This window comes from Vulpes vulpes, chromosome 13 (genome assembly GCF_048418805.1).
Source record: "Vulpes vulpes isolate BD-2025 chromosome 13, VulVul3, whole genome shotgun sequence".
NCBI classification, from domain to species: Eukaryota; Metazoa; Chordata; class Mammalia; order Carnivora; family Canidae; genus Vulpes; species Vulpes vulpes.
In genome coordinates, this window is record NC_132792.1 from 140,056,918 (window position 1) to 140,072,525 (window position 15,608).

General features: G+C 37.4%; 1 protein-coding gene across 6 annotated transcripts in view; it reads left to right on the top strand.

Annotated features, from left to right (window-relative positions):
* Positions 1-15,608, top strand: part of TDRD5 (tudor domain containing 5) — a 114,665-nt gene that overhangs the window by 35,498 nt on the left and 63,559 nt on the right. For all 6 annotated transcript variants that reach the window (XM_072733138.1, XM_072733139.1, XM_026001216.2 and 3 more), the window contains 4 exons: positions 5,877-6,085; positions 7,211-7,431; positions 11,740-11,952; positions 12,697-12,763. In XM_072733138.1, coding sequence (XP_072589239.1) covers positions 5,877-6,085; positions 7,211-7,431; positions 11,740-11,952; positions 12,697-12,763 — 710 coding nt within the window. The remainder of the gene's footprint in view (positions 1-5,876; positions 6,086-7,210; positions 7,432-11,739; positions 11,953-12,696; positions 12,764-15,608) is intronic.

Below are 15,608 nucleotides of genomic sequence, written 5' to 3' on the forward strand. Positions count from 1 at the left end.
GCAACGGGAGGGGCAGAGGGAGAGGGAGAAGTAGACTCCCTGCTGAGCAGGGAGCCCAACATGAGGCTCCATTCCAGGATCCTAGGATCATGACCTGAGCCGAAGGCAGATACTTAACTGACTGAGCCGCCCAGGTGCCCTGTAACTTATTTTATAACTGGAGGTTTGTACCTCTTAATACTCTACACCTATTTTGCCCATCCCCCCACCTATTTTGCCCATCCCCCCACCTATTTTGCCCATACCCTCCCCTGACAACTACCAGTTCTTTGTATTTATAATTGTTTTCCATTTTATTTGTTTTGTTTTTTTAGATTCCATCTAGAAGTGAAATCATATGGTGTCTTACTCTGTCTTATTTTAGCATAATATCCTCTAGATTTATCCATGTTGTCACAGATGGCAAGATTTAGTTTCTTTTTATAGCTGAGTAATAATCCATTGTATATATACTAGGACTTTATCTGTGGATAGAAACTTAGGTTGCTTCCATAACTTGGCGATTGTAAATAATACTGCAGTAAGCATACGAGTGCATATATCTTTTTGAGTTAGTGTTTTCATATTCTTTGGGTAAATACCCAGTAGGAATTACTGGATCACATGTCATTTTTATTTTTAATGATTTTTTAAGGAAACGTTGCAGTGTTTTCCACAGTGGTTGCACTAATTTACATTCATACCAACAGTGCACAAAGATTCGCTTTTCTCTACATCCTGCCATGCTTGTGTATTTCTTGTCTTGATACTAGCCATTCTGATAGGTATAAGGTGATGTCTCACTGTGATTTTGATTTTGCATTTCCGTGATGATTAACAATGTTCAGTTTCTTTTATGAGTCTGTAGGTCAACTGTATGTCTTCTTTCAAAAAGTGTCTTCAGATTTTCTGCCCATTTTTATTTGGATTGTTTTATTTGGTATTGAGTTGCAGAAGTTCTTGATATATTTTGGATACGAACCCCTTATTGGACTTGTCATTTGCAAATATATTCTTCCATTCAGTATGTTACCTTTACATTTTGGTTTCCTTTGTTGTACAAAAGCTTTTTAGTTTGACGTAGCCCCAGTAGTTTATTTGTGCTTTCATTTCCCTTGCTGGAGGAGACACATCTAGAAAAATCTTGGAAAGGCTGATGTCCAAGAGATTACTGCCTGTGTTTTCTTTTAGGACCTTTATGGTTTCAGGTTTCACAGATCTTTAATCTATTTTGAATTTACTTTTGTGCATGATATAAATAGTCAAGTTTATTGAAGAGACTGTCTTTTCCCGTTGTATATTCTTGCCTCCTTTGTCATTAATTGAACATATAAGCATGGGTTTATCTGGGCTTTCTGTTCTATTGGTCTATGTGTCTATTTTTGTGCCAGTACCATACTGTTTTGATTACCATAGCTTTGTAGAATGTCTTGAAATCTGGGATTGTGATACCTCTGGCTTTGTTCTTTTTTGAGATTGCTTTGGCTATTGAGGATCCTTTGTGGTTACACATAAATTTTAGGGTTATTTAGTTCTATGAAAAATACTGTTGGTATTGGGGCATCTGGGTGGCACATTTGGTTGAGCATCCAGCTGTTGGTTTTGGCTCAGGTCGTGATTTCAGGTTGTGAGATCGAGCCCTGTGTACAGCTCCTCACTCAGCGGGGAGTCTGCTTGGGTTCTCTTTCTCCCTCTCCCTCTGGCCCGTTCTCTCTCTCTCTCTCTCTCTCTCTCTCTCTCTCTCCCCCACTTTCCACTCCTCAAATAAATAAATCTTTAAAAAATACTATCGGTATTTTGATAGGAATTGATTGAATCCGTACATTTTTTGGGTAGTGTGAACATTTTAACAATATTGGTTCTTCTAATCCATGAGCATGGTGTATCTTTTAATTTGTGTCATCTTTAATTTCTTTCATTGATCTTTTATAGTTTTCAGAGTATAGGTCTTTCACTTTGTTAAATTTATTCCTAGGTGTTTTTGTTCTTTTTGGTGCAATTATAAGTGGGATTGTTTTCCTAATTTCTCTCTTTCAGATACTTCATTATTAGTGTACAGAAATGCAACAGACTTCTGTATATTGATTTTGTATCCATCCATTTAGTGAATTCATTTATTAGTCCTAATAGGTTTTTGGTGGAATTTTTAAGATGTCCTGTATATAGTATCATGTCATCTGCAAATAGTGACAGTTTCATTTCTTCCTTACCAATTTGGATACTTTTTATTTATTTATGTTCTGATTGCTGTAGCTAGTGCTTCCAGTACTGTGGTGCATAAAAATGGCAATAATGGACATCTTTGTCTTGTTCTAGAGAGGAAAAGCTTTGTTTTTCACTTAGTATGATGTTAGCTGTGTGTTTTGTCATGTATGGCCTTTATCATATTATGTTCCCTCTGTATCCACTTTCTTGAGAGTTTATCATGAACAGATGTTGAATTTTGTCAAAAGTTTTTTCTGAATCTTTTGAAATGACCATATGGTTTTTAACCTTGAAAACACTTCTGTATTTGTAGACCTTTTTGGTGACATTTGTTGGCCATAAGGGTAACCTATATAATTAATAAAGACCATCTGAATTTTAAAAATTATTTATTTGAGAAAGAGAGTGAGAGAAGGAGAGAGGGCGTGTACCTGTGGGAGGTGGGGCAAAGGGAGAGAGGGAGCAGACTAGACTCCCTGCTGAGTGCAGAGCCTGACATTGGACTTGATCCCACAACCCTGAGATCGTGACCTGACCGAAAGCCAAGTTTAACTGACTGAGCCACACAGGTGACTCATAGATCATCTGCATTTTTAAAAATATATTTCATTATCCAGATTCTTGGGTAACTGAAGAAATCAGTTTTCTAAAATAGTGATCTGATAGAGAAGCACCAGATCAGTAGTTGTTAACTTTGGATGTGCTTCAAAAGCTTTTTAGAAATACATGGATATTTGGAATAAATGGGTGTGCATTGGGACCTAGCACTTGTACTTATTTTTATTTTATTTTTTAAAAATATTTATTCATGAGAGAGAGGCAGGCGGAGACACAGGCAGAGGGAGAAGCAGGCTCCATGTAGGGAGCCTGACACAGGACTTGATCCCGGACCCCAGGACCACGCCCCAGGCGGAAGGGAAGTGCCCAACCGCTGAGCCACCCGGGCATCCCTGTACTTATTTTTGGATAATTTTAGATTTACAGAAAAGCTACAGAGATATTATAGAATTCCTTTCCCATTCCCTAGAATGTCCTTCATCCATTTCCTGTAATAGTAACATCTTATGTTCCCATGTTACATTTATCAAAACTAAGAAATTAATTGTAGTACATTGCTATTAACTAAACTCTAGATTTTATTTTGGTTTTGCCAGTTTTCCCACAATTGTTCTGTTTCTAGATCCACTCTAGAATACCACATTGCGTTTAGGATACTTGATTTGGTTTTTTGTGTTTTTCTTCAGACTTCAGTTTTTTTCTTTTGAAATTTTTGAGAGTATTGTAGATTTATATACAGTTATTAAGAACTAATGCAGAGACATTCCATGTACTTTTTCCTCCTTTGACTCAGGGGTCATGCTAAATTATAGTATGATAAGGTATAGTTTAAAAAAAATTTTTTTTTTTAAGATTTTACTTATTTATTCATGAGACACACCACACACACACACACACAGGCAGTCAGAGGGAGAAGCAGGCTCCATGCAAGGAGCCTGATGTGGGACTCGAATCCGGGTCTCCAGGATCACACCCTGGGCTGCAGGCGGCACTAAACTGCTGCACCACTGGGGCTGCCCTAATATGGTATAGTTGACCCTTGAACAACATAGGTTTGAATTGGATAGTTCCACTTACATATGGATTATTTTTGTTAAGATCAGTATAGTACTGTAAATGTAATTTCTCTTCCTTGGGATTTAAAAAAATTTTTTTCTCTGGCTTTGTTAGAAGAATACAGTATATAATACATATGACATACAAAATATATGTTAATCAACTGCTTATTGTTATCAGTAGGGCTTCTGGTCATCAGTAGTCTATTGGTAGCCAAGCTTTTGGGGAATCAAAAGTTACATGCAGATTTTTTATTGCATAGGGGGAGGGTTGGTGTTGCTAACCCCTGCATTGTTTACAGATCAACTGTACTTGTATTTTTATAAGCTTCTACAGGTGGTTTTGATGGATAGCAAATTTTTTCCCAAAAGATAAATGCATCTTTGCTGATTTTTAAAAAAAGATTTTATTTAGCTATTTGAGAGAGGGAGACAGAGAGAGAGAAACAGAGATAGTGAAAGAGATAGCAATAGAGTGCACAGACAGGGAGGAGAGGGAGAAGCAGACTCCCACAGGAGCCCGACGTGGAGCTTGATCTCAGACCCTGGGATCATGACCTGAGCGGAAGACAGATGCTTAACAGGGTGCCACCGAGGCACCCTGCTGATTTTTCTGAATATTAAAATAATATTCATTTTATGAGTATTTAATACTCATAAATACTCATTTAGTGAGTATTTAATACTATTCTGAAAAATACCACAGATGAGTGGAAAGTTGGAAGTAAACATTTACCATCACTTTACTCCCCTCCTCCAAAATGCTGTTAGAATTTTTATATAGTCTTCCAGAGCTTTTCAACATTTATGTAAGCATAGCTAGATTTTTCAAAAATTATAAAAGCAATATTACTAGTTTAAACATTCCAACAATGTAGAGGGTAACTAGGAATTGTTTTAATGGGTCTTTTTTGGACCTCTTGTATATATACAAGCTACATATACAAACATAGCTATCATGTATAATTTTCTTGCATTATAATAGTATCATACAAATGATAAGCTCTTGCTTTTTGTGTAAGCTCTTGCTTTTTATACTTCATATATTATGGATGGTCTATATCAGCATAACTTTATTTCATCTTTCTTAAATACAAAGAATTCTTTTATGTGACTATATTCACTGAATCAGTCTTAATCAGTCTTCTATTGACATGTTGAGTGTATTTTTTTTTTTTTTTTACTATGTAAGATACAATGATAAATATCCTTGTACCTATATCTTTGTGCACTTTTATTAGTTTTTCTTTAGGAGCCATTATGGTTTTAGGTCTATCTGGGGTCTGGTTTATTTATTTATTTATTTATAAAAGATTTTATTTATTTATTCATGAGAGACAGAGAGGCAGAGACACAAGCAGAGGGAGAAGCAGGCTCCATGCAGGGAGCCTGACGTGGGACTTGATCCTGGGTCTCCAAGATCACACCCTGGGCTGAAGGCGGCGTTAAACCGCTAAGCCACCCAGGCTGCCCTGGGGTCTGTTTTAATATGTCAACCTCTTACAATCATCATACAAATGAGATTTGAACAAATTATGTGATTGATTTGATAATTCCCTAATAATTAAGGCATTGTATCGTGGAATATTAAGTAGTCAAATACATTGTACATTTAGCAGCAATGCACATTCACTGCTAACGTTGAACAAGAATGTTGAAAAATGAAGCTCTTTAAGATTTTTATTTATTTATTCATGAGAGAGAGGCAGAGACATAGGCAGAGGGAGAAGCAGGCTCCATGCAGGGAGCCTGACATGGGACTCAGTCCTGGGTCCCCAGGATCACGCCCTGGGCTGAAGACTGCGCTAAACCACTGAGCCACCGAGGCTGCCCCTAAAATGAAACTTTTAATTAAAGTTCAAGGATCCTTACCAGACTTACCCTCTCCCTGCCAACATAAATAATTTAAGATGTGTTCCCATCTAGAACTTCCTTTTATCTCTCCATACTGAAAGGTCTGCTGAGATGGGTTCATGTCTCTCCTTATTTGCCCAGTGCCTGGCTGATAGAATGTCCTTAGTAATAGTTACACAAATTATTGTAATAGCTATCCACAGGCTACTCTATTGATTATTTCAGATGGAGATGTTTCATCAATCAGAAATTCATGTTTAGTTCAATCAGATAAGAAAATAGACATCAAAGCTTGTGTCTCCAGTCCCCCTAGAAATTCACTGTCTACTGCTGCTGTCAAGGAGACTGCATGGGATTGTCTTCCTAAAAACCATAGGGAGCCAGAACGGAAGATTTGCAAGAAGCCTAATCTGGTGGTAAAGCCTTTACAGCTGGTAAGTAAGGTTTACAGACTTTGTACATTGGAGATTCAGCATTATGGAAAGTAACTGATTGAATATTTCTTTAAACCAAAATTCTATTTTAGGAAAGTTTTTTTTTTTTTTTAGGAAAGTCTTATTTCTAGATATATGATTACTTAGAGCAAAGCTTTGGTCTGAAGTTGCCTTATTTGATTTTATTCTGGTTTTCAATCTTTTGTATTACTAACTTTCATTCCGATCTCATTTTAAAGTTTTCAGATGGCTTTGAAGATTTGCCCGGTTTCTCAAGAGATTATAGCCAATGCTTGGTCCGTGTTCTTTAAAATATAGGCTGGAAAACCTTCAAGGGCTTCAGAGGGAAGAATGGAGGATATTTGCTTTAGTTGTATATCTCAACACCTGCTGCAAATTGCCCTTGCATCTGTCTGCAGTTACAGGGTGTTTTTATTTTTTCTTCATTACATTTCCACACAATTCTTCCTCTTTGCGTTTTCATCTCCTGTTGTTTATTTTGCTGTTATTAAAGAATTAATTGCTTACTCTTCTTTTCTTCTACCATTTATGCCTGGAAAGGAAGGAAAACCTTGGTTTGAAGAGCCTACTGCACATTTTCTAGAGGACAAGAGAAAGGCCTACAGGAAAATAGTATATTTTAGAATGAGGATGTTTGAGAAACCCTTTTTGATTGGAAGACTAGTGTGAATTTTAATCTGTTATCTAAAGCTACCTTTGTTGGTATGGGTGGGTAGGATGACTATCTTGGCTCAGCCTGAATATTTTAAGTACCATATTTTCAATTTTGTATGGGGCAGATGTATAGCATACTTTTAATATCATAAGGCAGTAGTTTTCATATATTGATATACATGAGGATTACCTAAGGAGGTTTATTTATTTATTTATTTATATTTTTATTTTATTATTTTTTTTTTTAGGAGGTTTTTTTAAATGCATAACTGGAGGCTCCACTTCCAGGTATTTTAAATCTGTCTGGGCTAAAGCCTAAGAGGCTTCATTTTTATAATTTCCCAGGTGATTCTGATAGAGATGACTCATGAAATATACTTTGAGAAATGTCATTAGTTTGAAATGCCACTCAGAGATTTATAGTGGTTTCTTTTCCGTTTTAACTTGTAGCAAGTAGGTGTTAACAAATCAGAGCTCAACCTGGCAATGGCAAATCATGATATCCCACCAGATGCTGTACGGGACAAGAAATTATGCAGACTGCCACCATTAGATACCAGTACCCTTGTGGGAGTCTTTGTGGAGTATATCATCTCTCCTAGTCAATTCTACATCCGAATCTATAGCAGAGATTCATCAGAGTTACTTGAAGACATGATGATTGAGATGCGGTAGGAGTCTGTTGATTTCAGTGTATTTTTCATATATCTCATTCTAAATCAGTAGTTCTAAACATTTTGGTTTTAGGACTTTTAAGGACTCAGGAACTTTTGTTTATTGATATTTATCTTAGAAATTAAAACATGTAACATTTAAATATTTTAAAAAATAAGATAAGTCCATTTGTATGAATATAAATAATGTAGTTCTATAAAAAAGAGCTATTATTTTCCAGAAATTAGAATAGTGGCATTGTTTTATGTTTTTGCAGATCTCTTCAATATCTGTCTTAATAGAAGGAAGTTTGATTTTAGTATTTGCTTTGGTCTATAATCTCTTGAGCTACATTGTTTTGGTTAAAGTATATGAAAACATCTGCCCTCACACAGATACATAATTGGGAAAAGGATGTTTTAATTGCTTTTTCAGAAAATTGTGAATCTTCTTTGATATTTTCAGAAAATTTGTGAACATTCCAAAACTTGGCAAATGGTAGTTTTTTATTTTTTATTTTTTTATTTTTTTTTTAATTTTTATTTATTTATGATAGTCACAGAGAGAGAGAGAGAGAGAGGCAGAGACACAGGCAGAGGGAGAAGCAGGCTCCATGCACCGGGAGCCTGACGTGGGATTCGATCCCGGGTCTCCAGGATCGCGCCCTGGGCCAAAGGCAGGCGCCAAACCGCTGCGCCACCCAGGGATCCCCAAATGGTAGTTTTTTAAAGATTAGTTGCAATGTGGAATTTGAACTTTTCATACCCTACTGTGTTAAAATCCATTGGTTTTCGTTTGCACTTTGAATGGATCCAGGACTGGCTATGCAACTGCAGGCTCCTGTACAAAATTACAATGCAAGGTGCCAAGTTTAAAAATTATTAAGAATTTCGAGACAGGAATAACAGGACGTTAAAGCAAACATAAGGCTCTTCTCAGTGTGGGATCAATGTAACTGGCCCTGAAAGGATCTTTTACTCCATTAATAATATTAAAACATGCATTGGTAATTTGGAAAATACTGGTTTGCTGAGTTATGTAGATCTTCAGCATTTTTTAATATCACCACTAAACTCATCAGAAAGTATTACATATTAGGGAACTGTCACACTCATGGTGGTAGATGCAACGTGTCCAAAATCATAATTTTCACCCAAAAGCCTTGAATTTCATCATTAATGACAAATGACAAATACTGTCACTTCATTTTTTAGAAAATTGTGTGTCAGATACCTAAGTCTGAATAAACATAGCTTGATAATGGTCCTTTCAAGCAAAAATGGTATTCCATGAAAACAATGGCTAGTTTATTTTCCAAGTAAAAATGTTCCACACAAAAAAAGCAACTAGTTCAGTGCACAACTCAAATGCATAAGTGCTTTTCCTTAAGACAACTTGAGAAGTGTTTTATGTGTATAGTACTTCCATTTTTGTCACAGAGAATATTGTTCAGTGATTGAGATTTAATAAGCTTAATTTTTATTACTTTATCAAGAATATTCTTAAATGCCATTGTCTACTTTTTAAAAATTTTATTTTATTGTGAGTACATGGCAGTGACCTATAAATGACTACTAGTAAAGTTTGGTGCTATTGCCTTGATTTGGTCAGGGCACCTTTTATACCATCATTGCAAATGTTAACACAGTGAAAAAGGCAAATAACTATTTTTCACAATGATACTGAAATATTAAAATACCCTTGATCTTAGGGATTTTTTGAAAGAGCATTAGGGTCCCAGGGATTTGGAGAACAACTACGCTAATCTCTTTTCTCTGCTGAAAAATGTCCTTTCTTAGTAAACATCATGTAAAATGTACACATTGTAATTATTTTAGATTTATTTATGAACAGTAAATAAATAATAAATAATTGATTTTTACATTGGTATCACATATAAGAGTATTTATTATGTACCTCTTCAAGAAAATTCCATTTTTTAATCTAATTTTCCCTTATTATGTACTCATCTCTCATCCAAGAACACCTGGCATAATGTAAGTCACATAATCACTTAGTAAAAATATTATCACATATTCCATTGCAGCATGCCTATAATATTTAGTACATGTTTTAAAGCACGCTTACTGCTCTGTGACTTTGAAGTTATTTTAACTCTCTAAGCATAGTCTCCTTATTTCCAAAGTAAAGATAGTCGTAGTACCTACCTCCTCACTTGTGAAGGTTGAAGTACTTAGAACCGAGTCTAGTTCAGATGTTGGCTGCTATTACTATTAATACCATATCTGCTGTGTGCTTGGGATGTTGAGGCATGAGTGGTATAAGGAGAAGACAGACATGGGTCTCTGCCTTTGTGAACACCACGATTATCTGGGAAGATAGGGGATATGAGGGATATTGCATGAGGTGGTAATTCTGCCTGGGCGAGGTGGATGAAAGCTTTACAAAGGAGATACTTGAGCTAGGCTTAAAAAATAAGAATTTGCCAGTCAAGAAGGTGTGGGTAGGTATGTACAGGCCCAATCCCTGGCACCAAGGCCAGCATTAACAATGGGCACTATGCTCTGGGAGCAACAAATAGGGGAGTGATGTCACCACTGCATAAGGCTGGGTGGACAGTGACTGAATGTGAAACTGGAATACTGAGGAGGAGCTGGAGTCCGAACACCATGGGAAGAAATTCTGGCTTATTCTGTAGACAGGAGCCTCTGAAGGTTTTAAGAAAGTAGGGGCATCAGCAGATTTCTATTTTAGGATAACTCTAGTTGCAGGGTGGAAGATGGACGGAGTGAACAGAAGGGCATTCTTACTCTGCTAGTCTTGGTAAGAGACTGAGAGTGGAAAGGAAGAGAGAAATTGTAGAGAATTTCAGAAAGTACAGTTGTCAGGTCTTGGTGACAAGAATGGGGTTGAGAAGGATAAGCCAGAAAGGGAGAGTATGAAACTCGTGTTTAGAGATTGGGTAGATTTCAGCTGGGTTAGAATTTTGCACCTGGTGCTTCTAAGGTGACTATGAGGTAAATTGACAATGTTGAGTGGACAATATTAGTTAGGATTAGATGTAGCCACTGTTACAAAGACATAACTTAGCCATAGTAAGATAAAGAAGATAAAAATTGATTTCTTCCCATAATAGTCCATATTTAAGCAATGCAGACTGATAGGGTAGCTTCATGGTGTTAGGGATGCAAGTGTTTCCTGCCTTGCTATCCCAGACAGTGTGTTGCCCCATCCACATGGTCCAGGATGTAGACTGCTACTACATCTACCAGGCCCTCATTCCAGCCGGTGGGAAGGAGAAAGAGATGAGGGTAGGAGGTTGGAGGCATGCCATTTTCTTTGAAATATACTTTCAGATTTCTACACTTTTCTAAGTTGTGGTAGAATACACATAAATTTTACCATACTAATAATGTACTTTACTTTTTTTTTTTTTCACATTTCATTGCCTAGAACTTATTATTCACATCTAGATGCAAGGGAGCCTGGGAAATCTGAATGGCTCAGTTAAAATTTGGGATTCTATTACTAGGGGAAGAAGCAAGGAAAATGAAAATTGGGGGACAACTAACATCTGTAAAGTCAGAAGCAATTCAGGGTCTAAAGATTGAGATGGAGAATCACCAGTTTATCTGTAGTGGTATAAGATATGAAAATGGGTGAGATGGTGCTGTATACAGCAAGAATAATATTATTTAAGGAGTGCTTACTGTATTTGGACTCCCTGCCATACATTCACATATTTGAAATAAGGTTTTATTATTCTCTCTGTGCTCAGCAAGTAAACTGAAAAAAAAAGTTACACGGATAGTAAATGATGGAGTCAGGATTTGAGCGCATGTCATTGGCTCCAAAGCCTAAGTTTTTGTTGTTTTATACTTTCTATATACTTCCTAAAAAGAAGAGCCCAGAGAACCCAAACTTTTAAGGCAATTACAGAGCCAATGTCTTAGAAACTAGGATAGAGATGGAAAGAGGATGGGGTCAGAGGTCATGCTACAGAGAAAGCAAGTATATCAAAACCCGGGGAGACAGGCTATTGGAGTTGGGAATGAACAGACCATTGATGTCTTAAAAACACCCATTTTAGGAAATGCTGAGGAATAAAGTTGGATTACATTTTGTTCAGAGAGTATGAGTTTAAATGAGTGTATAACTTCTATTTGAAGAGGATTGTTGTTGAAGAGATTGGGATAAGAAAGAGGAAAGTAAAATTAATTCGTCTTCATAAACATTAACAAATCAGAAAAAGTGGGGATTTTATTTTTCTTTTGGCCAAGACTTTCTTGCTCTTGTTACATCAGTAAAAATGATCTTGATATTTTTGTCCCCTGTGTAATTCCCTGTATGATGGAATTCTGTAGGCGCTGCTATTCTAACCAGCTGGTTTCTGATCGATATGCCATGCCCGAGTGTTTTATCCAACCAGGACATCTCTGTTGTGTAAGGATTTCTGAGGATAAGTGGTGGTATCGGGTCATTATCCACCGAGTCCTTGGGAAACAGGAAGTTGAAGTATTCTACCCAGACTTTGGAAATATTGGAACTGTTCAGAAGTCTTCCCTGAGGTTTCTCAAGTGAGTTAACAAATCTTAATAAATTATTCTTAACTTTTGATACCTCCTGCTGAAGCTACATGGAGTTAGGATTGCTCTTCCTTTTCTCTTGCTTCCTCCCTTGCATCCCTCTTTGTTCTTAGTGCAAATGGACTTGGTATATGGTCACTTAGTTTCACAGGGGTCTTATAATTGCCTGTCTTCTTTCACATGACTGTGAATCTGAAAGGGACCATGAGACTAAATTCCAATCTCTTATTAAGAAAATGATTTTTGGGGATCCCTGGGTGGTGCAGCGGTTTGGCGCCTGCCTTTGGCTCAGGGCGCGATCCTGGAGACCCGGGATCGAGTCCCACGTCAGGCTCCCGGTGCATGGAGCCTGCTTCTCCCTCTGCCTATGTCTCTGCCTCCTCTCTCTCTCTCTCTCTCTCTCTCTCTCTCTCTCTCTCTCGTAAATAAATAAATAAATAAATAAATAAATAAATAAATAAATAGATTTTTGGGGTCATGCTAAAAGTTGCATTTATGTAGCATGAAGATTGGTCTATTCCTCCCTTTACTTTAATTACATAGCTTTCAAAGGCTGTTATGTTTAAAAATTTTGTTCCTTAGATTGCTTTAAAGTATAAGACATTAACTTAAAAATGCATGAATAAAATACTCTGAAGTGATATGAATAGCTAAAATCAAGAATGGATTAGAGAGTCCATAAAATATAGTTTTAAAATATCATTAAATATTTGTGTATTTGATTATCTCTTGCAGGTGGTGCTACACAAAGCTTCCAGCTCAGGCTATCCCGTGTTCTTTGGCTTGGGTGAGACCAGTAGAGGTATGTTTGTTCTCCATTTGATCAGCAAACATTTGATGCTGAGAACAGTTCTAGGATCTCAGGATACAAAAATAAAATGTGAAATAAGCCTTAAAAGAAATCGTTGTGAATAGTCTGGAAGATAGACATGAAGACAGAAATCACTGTCTGTGTCATATTTGAGGTAGAGATATTTATAATGTGTGCTGGAGGTGCAAGAGGAGGAGTGCACTTCTCTGTTCACGGTAGTGCTATTTTTTTTTTTAAAACAAGCTTTAATTCACTTTTATTTTTCTTGTATAAAACTATGTGGTAGCCACAGCTGGAGCCTGGGTCCTCTGCACGGAGACTCTGGTGTGGGTCTTTACAAGATGGTCAGTGAATTTCTGATAGGGAGACTTGGTGAACACAGTCTCTTTCCAGAGATCAGGGGTGAGATAGCTGTAGGTCTTGGAGATCGCATCAAAAGTAGCCTTGGCAAAGTTCCCCAGGGTGGCAGTGCAGCCCCTGGCCAAAGTGTAGCAGTCGTCAATACCAGCCATCATCAGTAGCTTCTTGGGCACAGGGGCTGAGACAATGCCATTGCCTCTGGGGGCAGGGATGAGACACACCAGCACAGAACCACAGTGACTAGTCACCTTGCATATGACAGTATGGGGCTTGCCGATCTTGTTCCCCCAGTAGCCTCGTCGCATGGGGACGATGGAAAGCTTGGCCAGGATGATGGCCCCACGGATGGCAGTGGCTACCTCCTTGGAGGTGGTAGAGGTGGTATTGGAGTGGAATTCTCTGAAAGAAGATTAGGAATATAACTAGACAAAAAAAAGAAAGATGTTTCAGCTAAAGGGAGGGTAACAAAACATCTCAAATTTGATGGCTCTCTTTGTTTCCATGGCAGTAAATGAGCTGGAGTTGGTGGATGGCAAGTGATACGAGAGAAATGGACAGGACCCTGAGGTGGGGATCCGTATCCGTGTTCAGGAGTCTGGGCATTGTCCTTTAGATGCTGGGGAGCAATTAAAGGACATACTAGGGAACCACCATACTCAGTTATATGTTTTTTAAAGAATTCTTTAGTAACATAGCTGTGCAAGATCATTGGAGTCGGATGAAGCAGGAGGCATTTTCATCCATATAGGTATATTTGTCTAAGTAGTTATGATTATCATACACCTAACTTTATGTTTTCGCTCAGAATTCTTTCTCTCTTTTTTTTGAAGATTTTATTTGAGAGAGCAAGAGTGAGAAAGGGAGCATGAGCAGGGGGCAGGGGTAGAGGGAGAAGGAGAAGCAGACTCCCTGCTGAGCAGGGACCCTGGACATGGGGTTTCATCCCAGGACCCTGAGATCATGACCTGAGCTGAAGGCAGATGCTGAACCGATTGAGTCACCCAGGGACCCCAGAACTCTTAATTATATATGCCATACACACTTTTTGCACTACATTTGTCTGTTTAACCTTAATTTACCAGTTGCTTACATATATATGGATTAATCCTTTAAAATTTTTATCTGAAAAACAGAATGGAGGAAAGAAAAAGAAATATGTTCTACCTTTCAAACACTTTCAATTTAGAAATTAGATGTATTTCTTTTAGTTTGGTTTATTTGATGTTGAGGGTCAGAGTTTTCATAGGGTTCTCAGGATGACATAAAATAGTATTTTATATTCTTAACTCAGCATTATTATAGCATAAATTTATATGTTACCATAGTTCTCAATTTTAATAGTCATAGCAATGTTAGGTTAATGTATATCCTAGATTAATTGTCCCTTTATTGTTATTCAATCTGTTCTGATTTTTCAGTATGTAAATACTGTATGCGGTTATCATTTTTGTGCAAGTTTATATTCAGGATTATTTTTTAGGGTGCATTTTAGCCTTGACTAGGTTTCTCTTTACTATTTCCATCAGGAAGCTTAGCGCTAAATTTGTGACCCACTTGGAGCCAGTGTTCATTATTCTCATATTAGCCAGATGGCTTCCAGTTTTGTTTCTCTTTTTGTTTTCTTATTTCCTTCCTGAAATGCTTCTGACCTTAGGGCTTTTGCCCACTCTGTTCATTGGAATAGCTTCTTCAAAGAATTCTCCTGGTTGGCCCCTTTTGTCATTCAGAATTTAAGCCCAAATATTATTTACCAAGAAGGGCTTCCTTGACCAGCCGATTTACAGTACACACTTCTACTTCAGTCATTCATTGCTATTTATCTTTATAATACTATCTGGTATTATCTTAATTGTTCAGATTCACAATATAAGCTTCTAAGATGGGGAACATTATTTGTTCACTGTTTCTCTAGTGCCTAGATCAATGGTTGTGTCATGTTAGGTGCTTAATAAAGATCTTTGACTAAACGAATGAACCTCACTTTTTCTTTTTTTCTGGTTTCAAAAGTAGTTAATGCATTTGGTAATGGCAGAGTAACAAAAGAGTAACATGGTGGGACTAATATTCCCATAGGCAAAATCCAAAGCAACAGAAAAGCAGAAATCTACCCTTGGAAGTCAAGCTGGCAGGGTAAATTTTCAGCTTCTATCGAGGATCACTCCCTCATCTATAGCCTTGCTGGCTTGAAGAGTTAGAGGACATTTTTTGGGACTGGTGGAATCTCTAGGAGTTAAGGGAGAAATCCTTGAAGGGAGGGAGCCACAGTGGGTGTTTCAAAATCAGCAACTGCAGTCTGCTCAAATCCCTAGACTACTACTAAACTCTGCCAGCCCTGGGAGAACCTAGTGGCCCTGGTAAAACATCACCGGTTTACCTATTCTTTTTCTTTCTCACGTTGCATGCATTATTTTGAAAAGTCTTCTAATCATTCTACTAAGTAACACACTATCCTATTTTAGGGTTACTTTAGGAAATA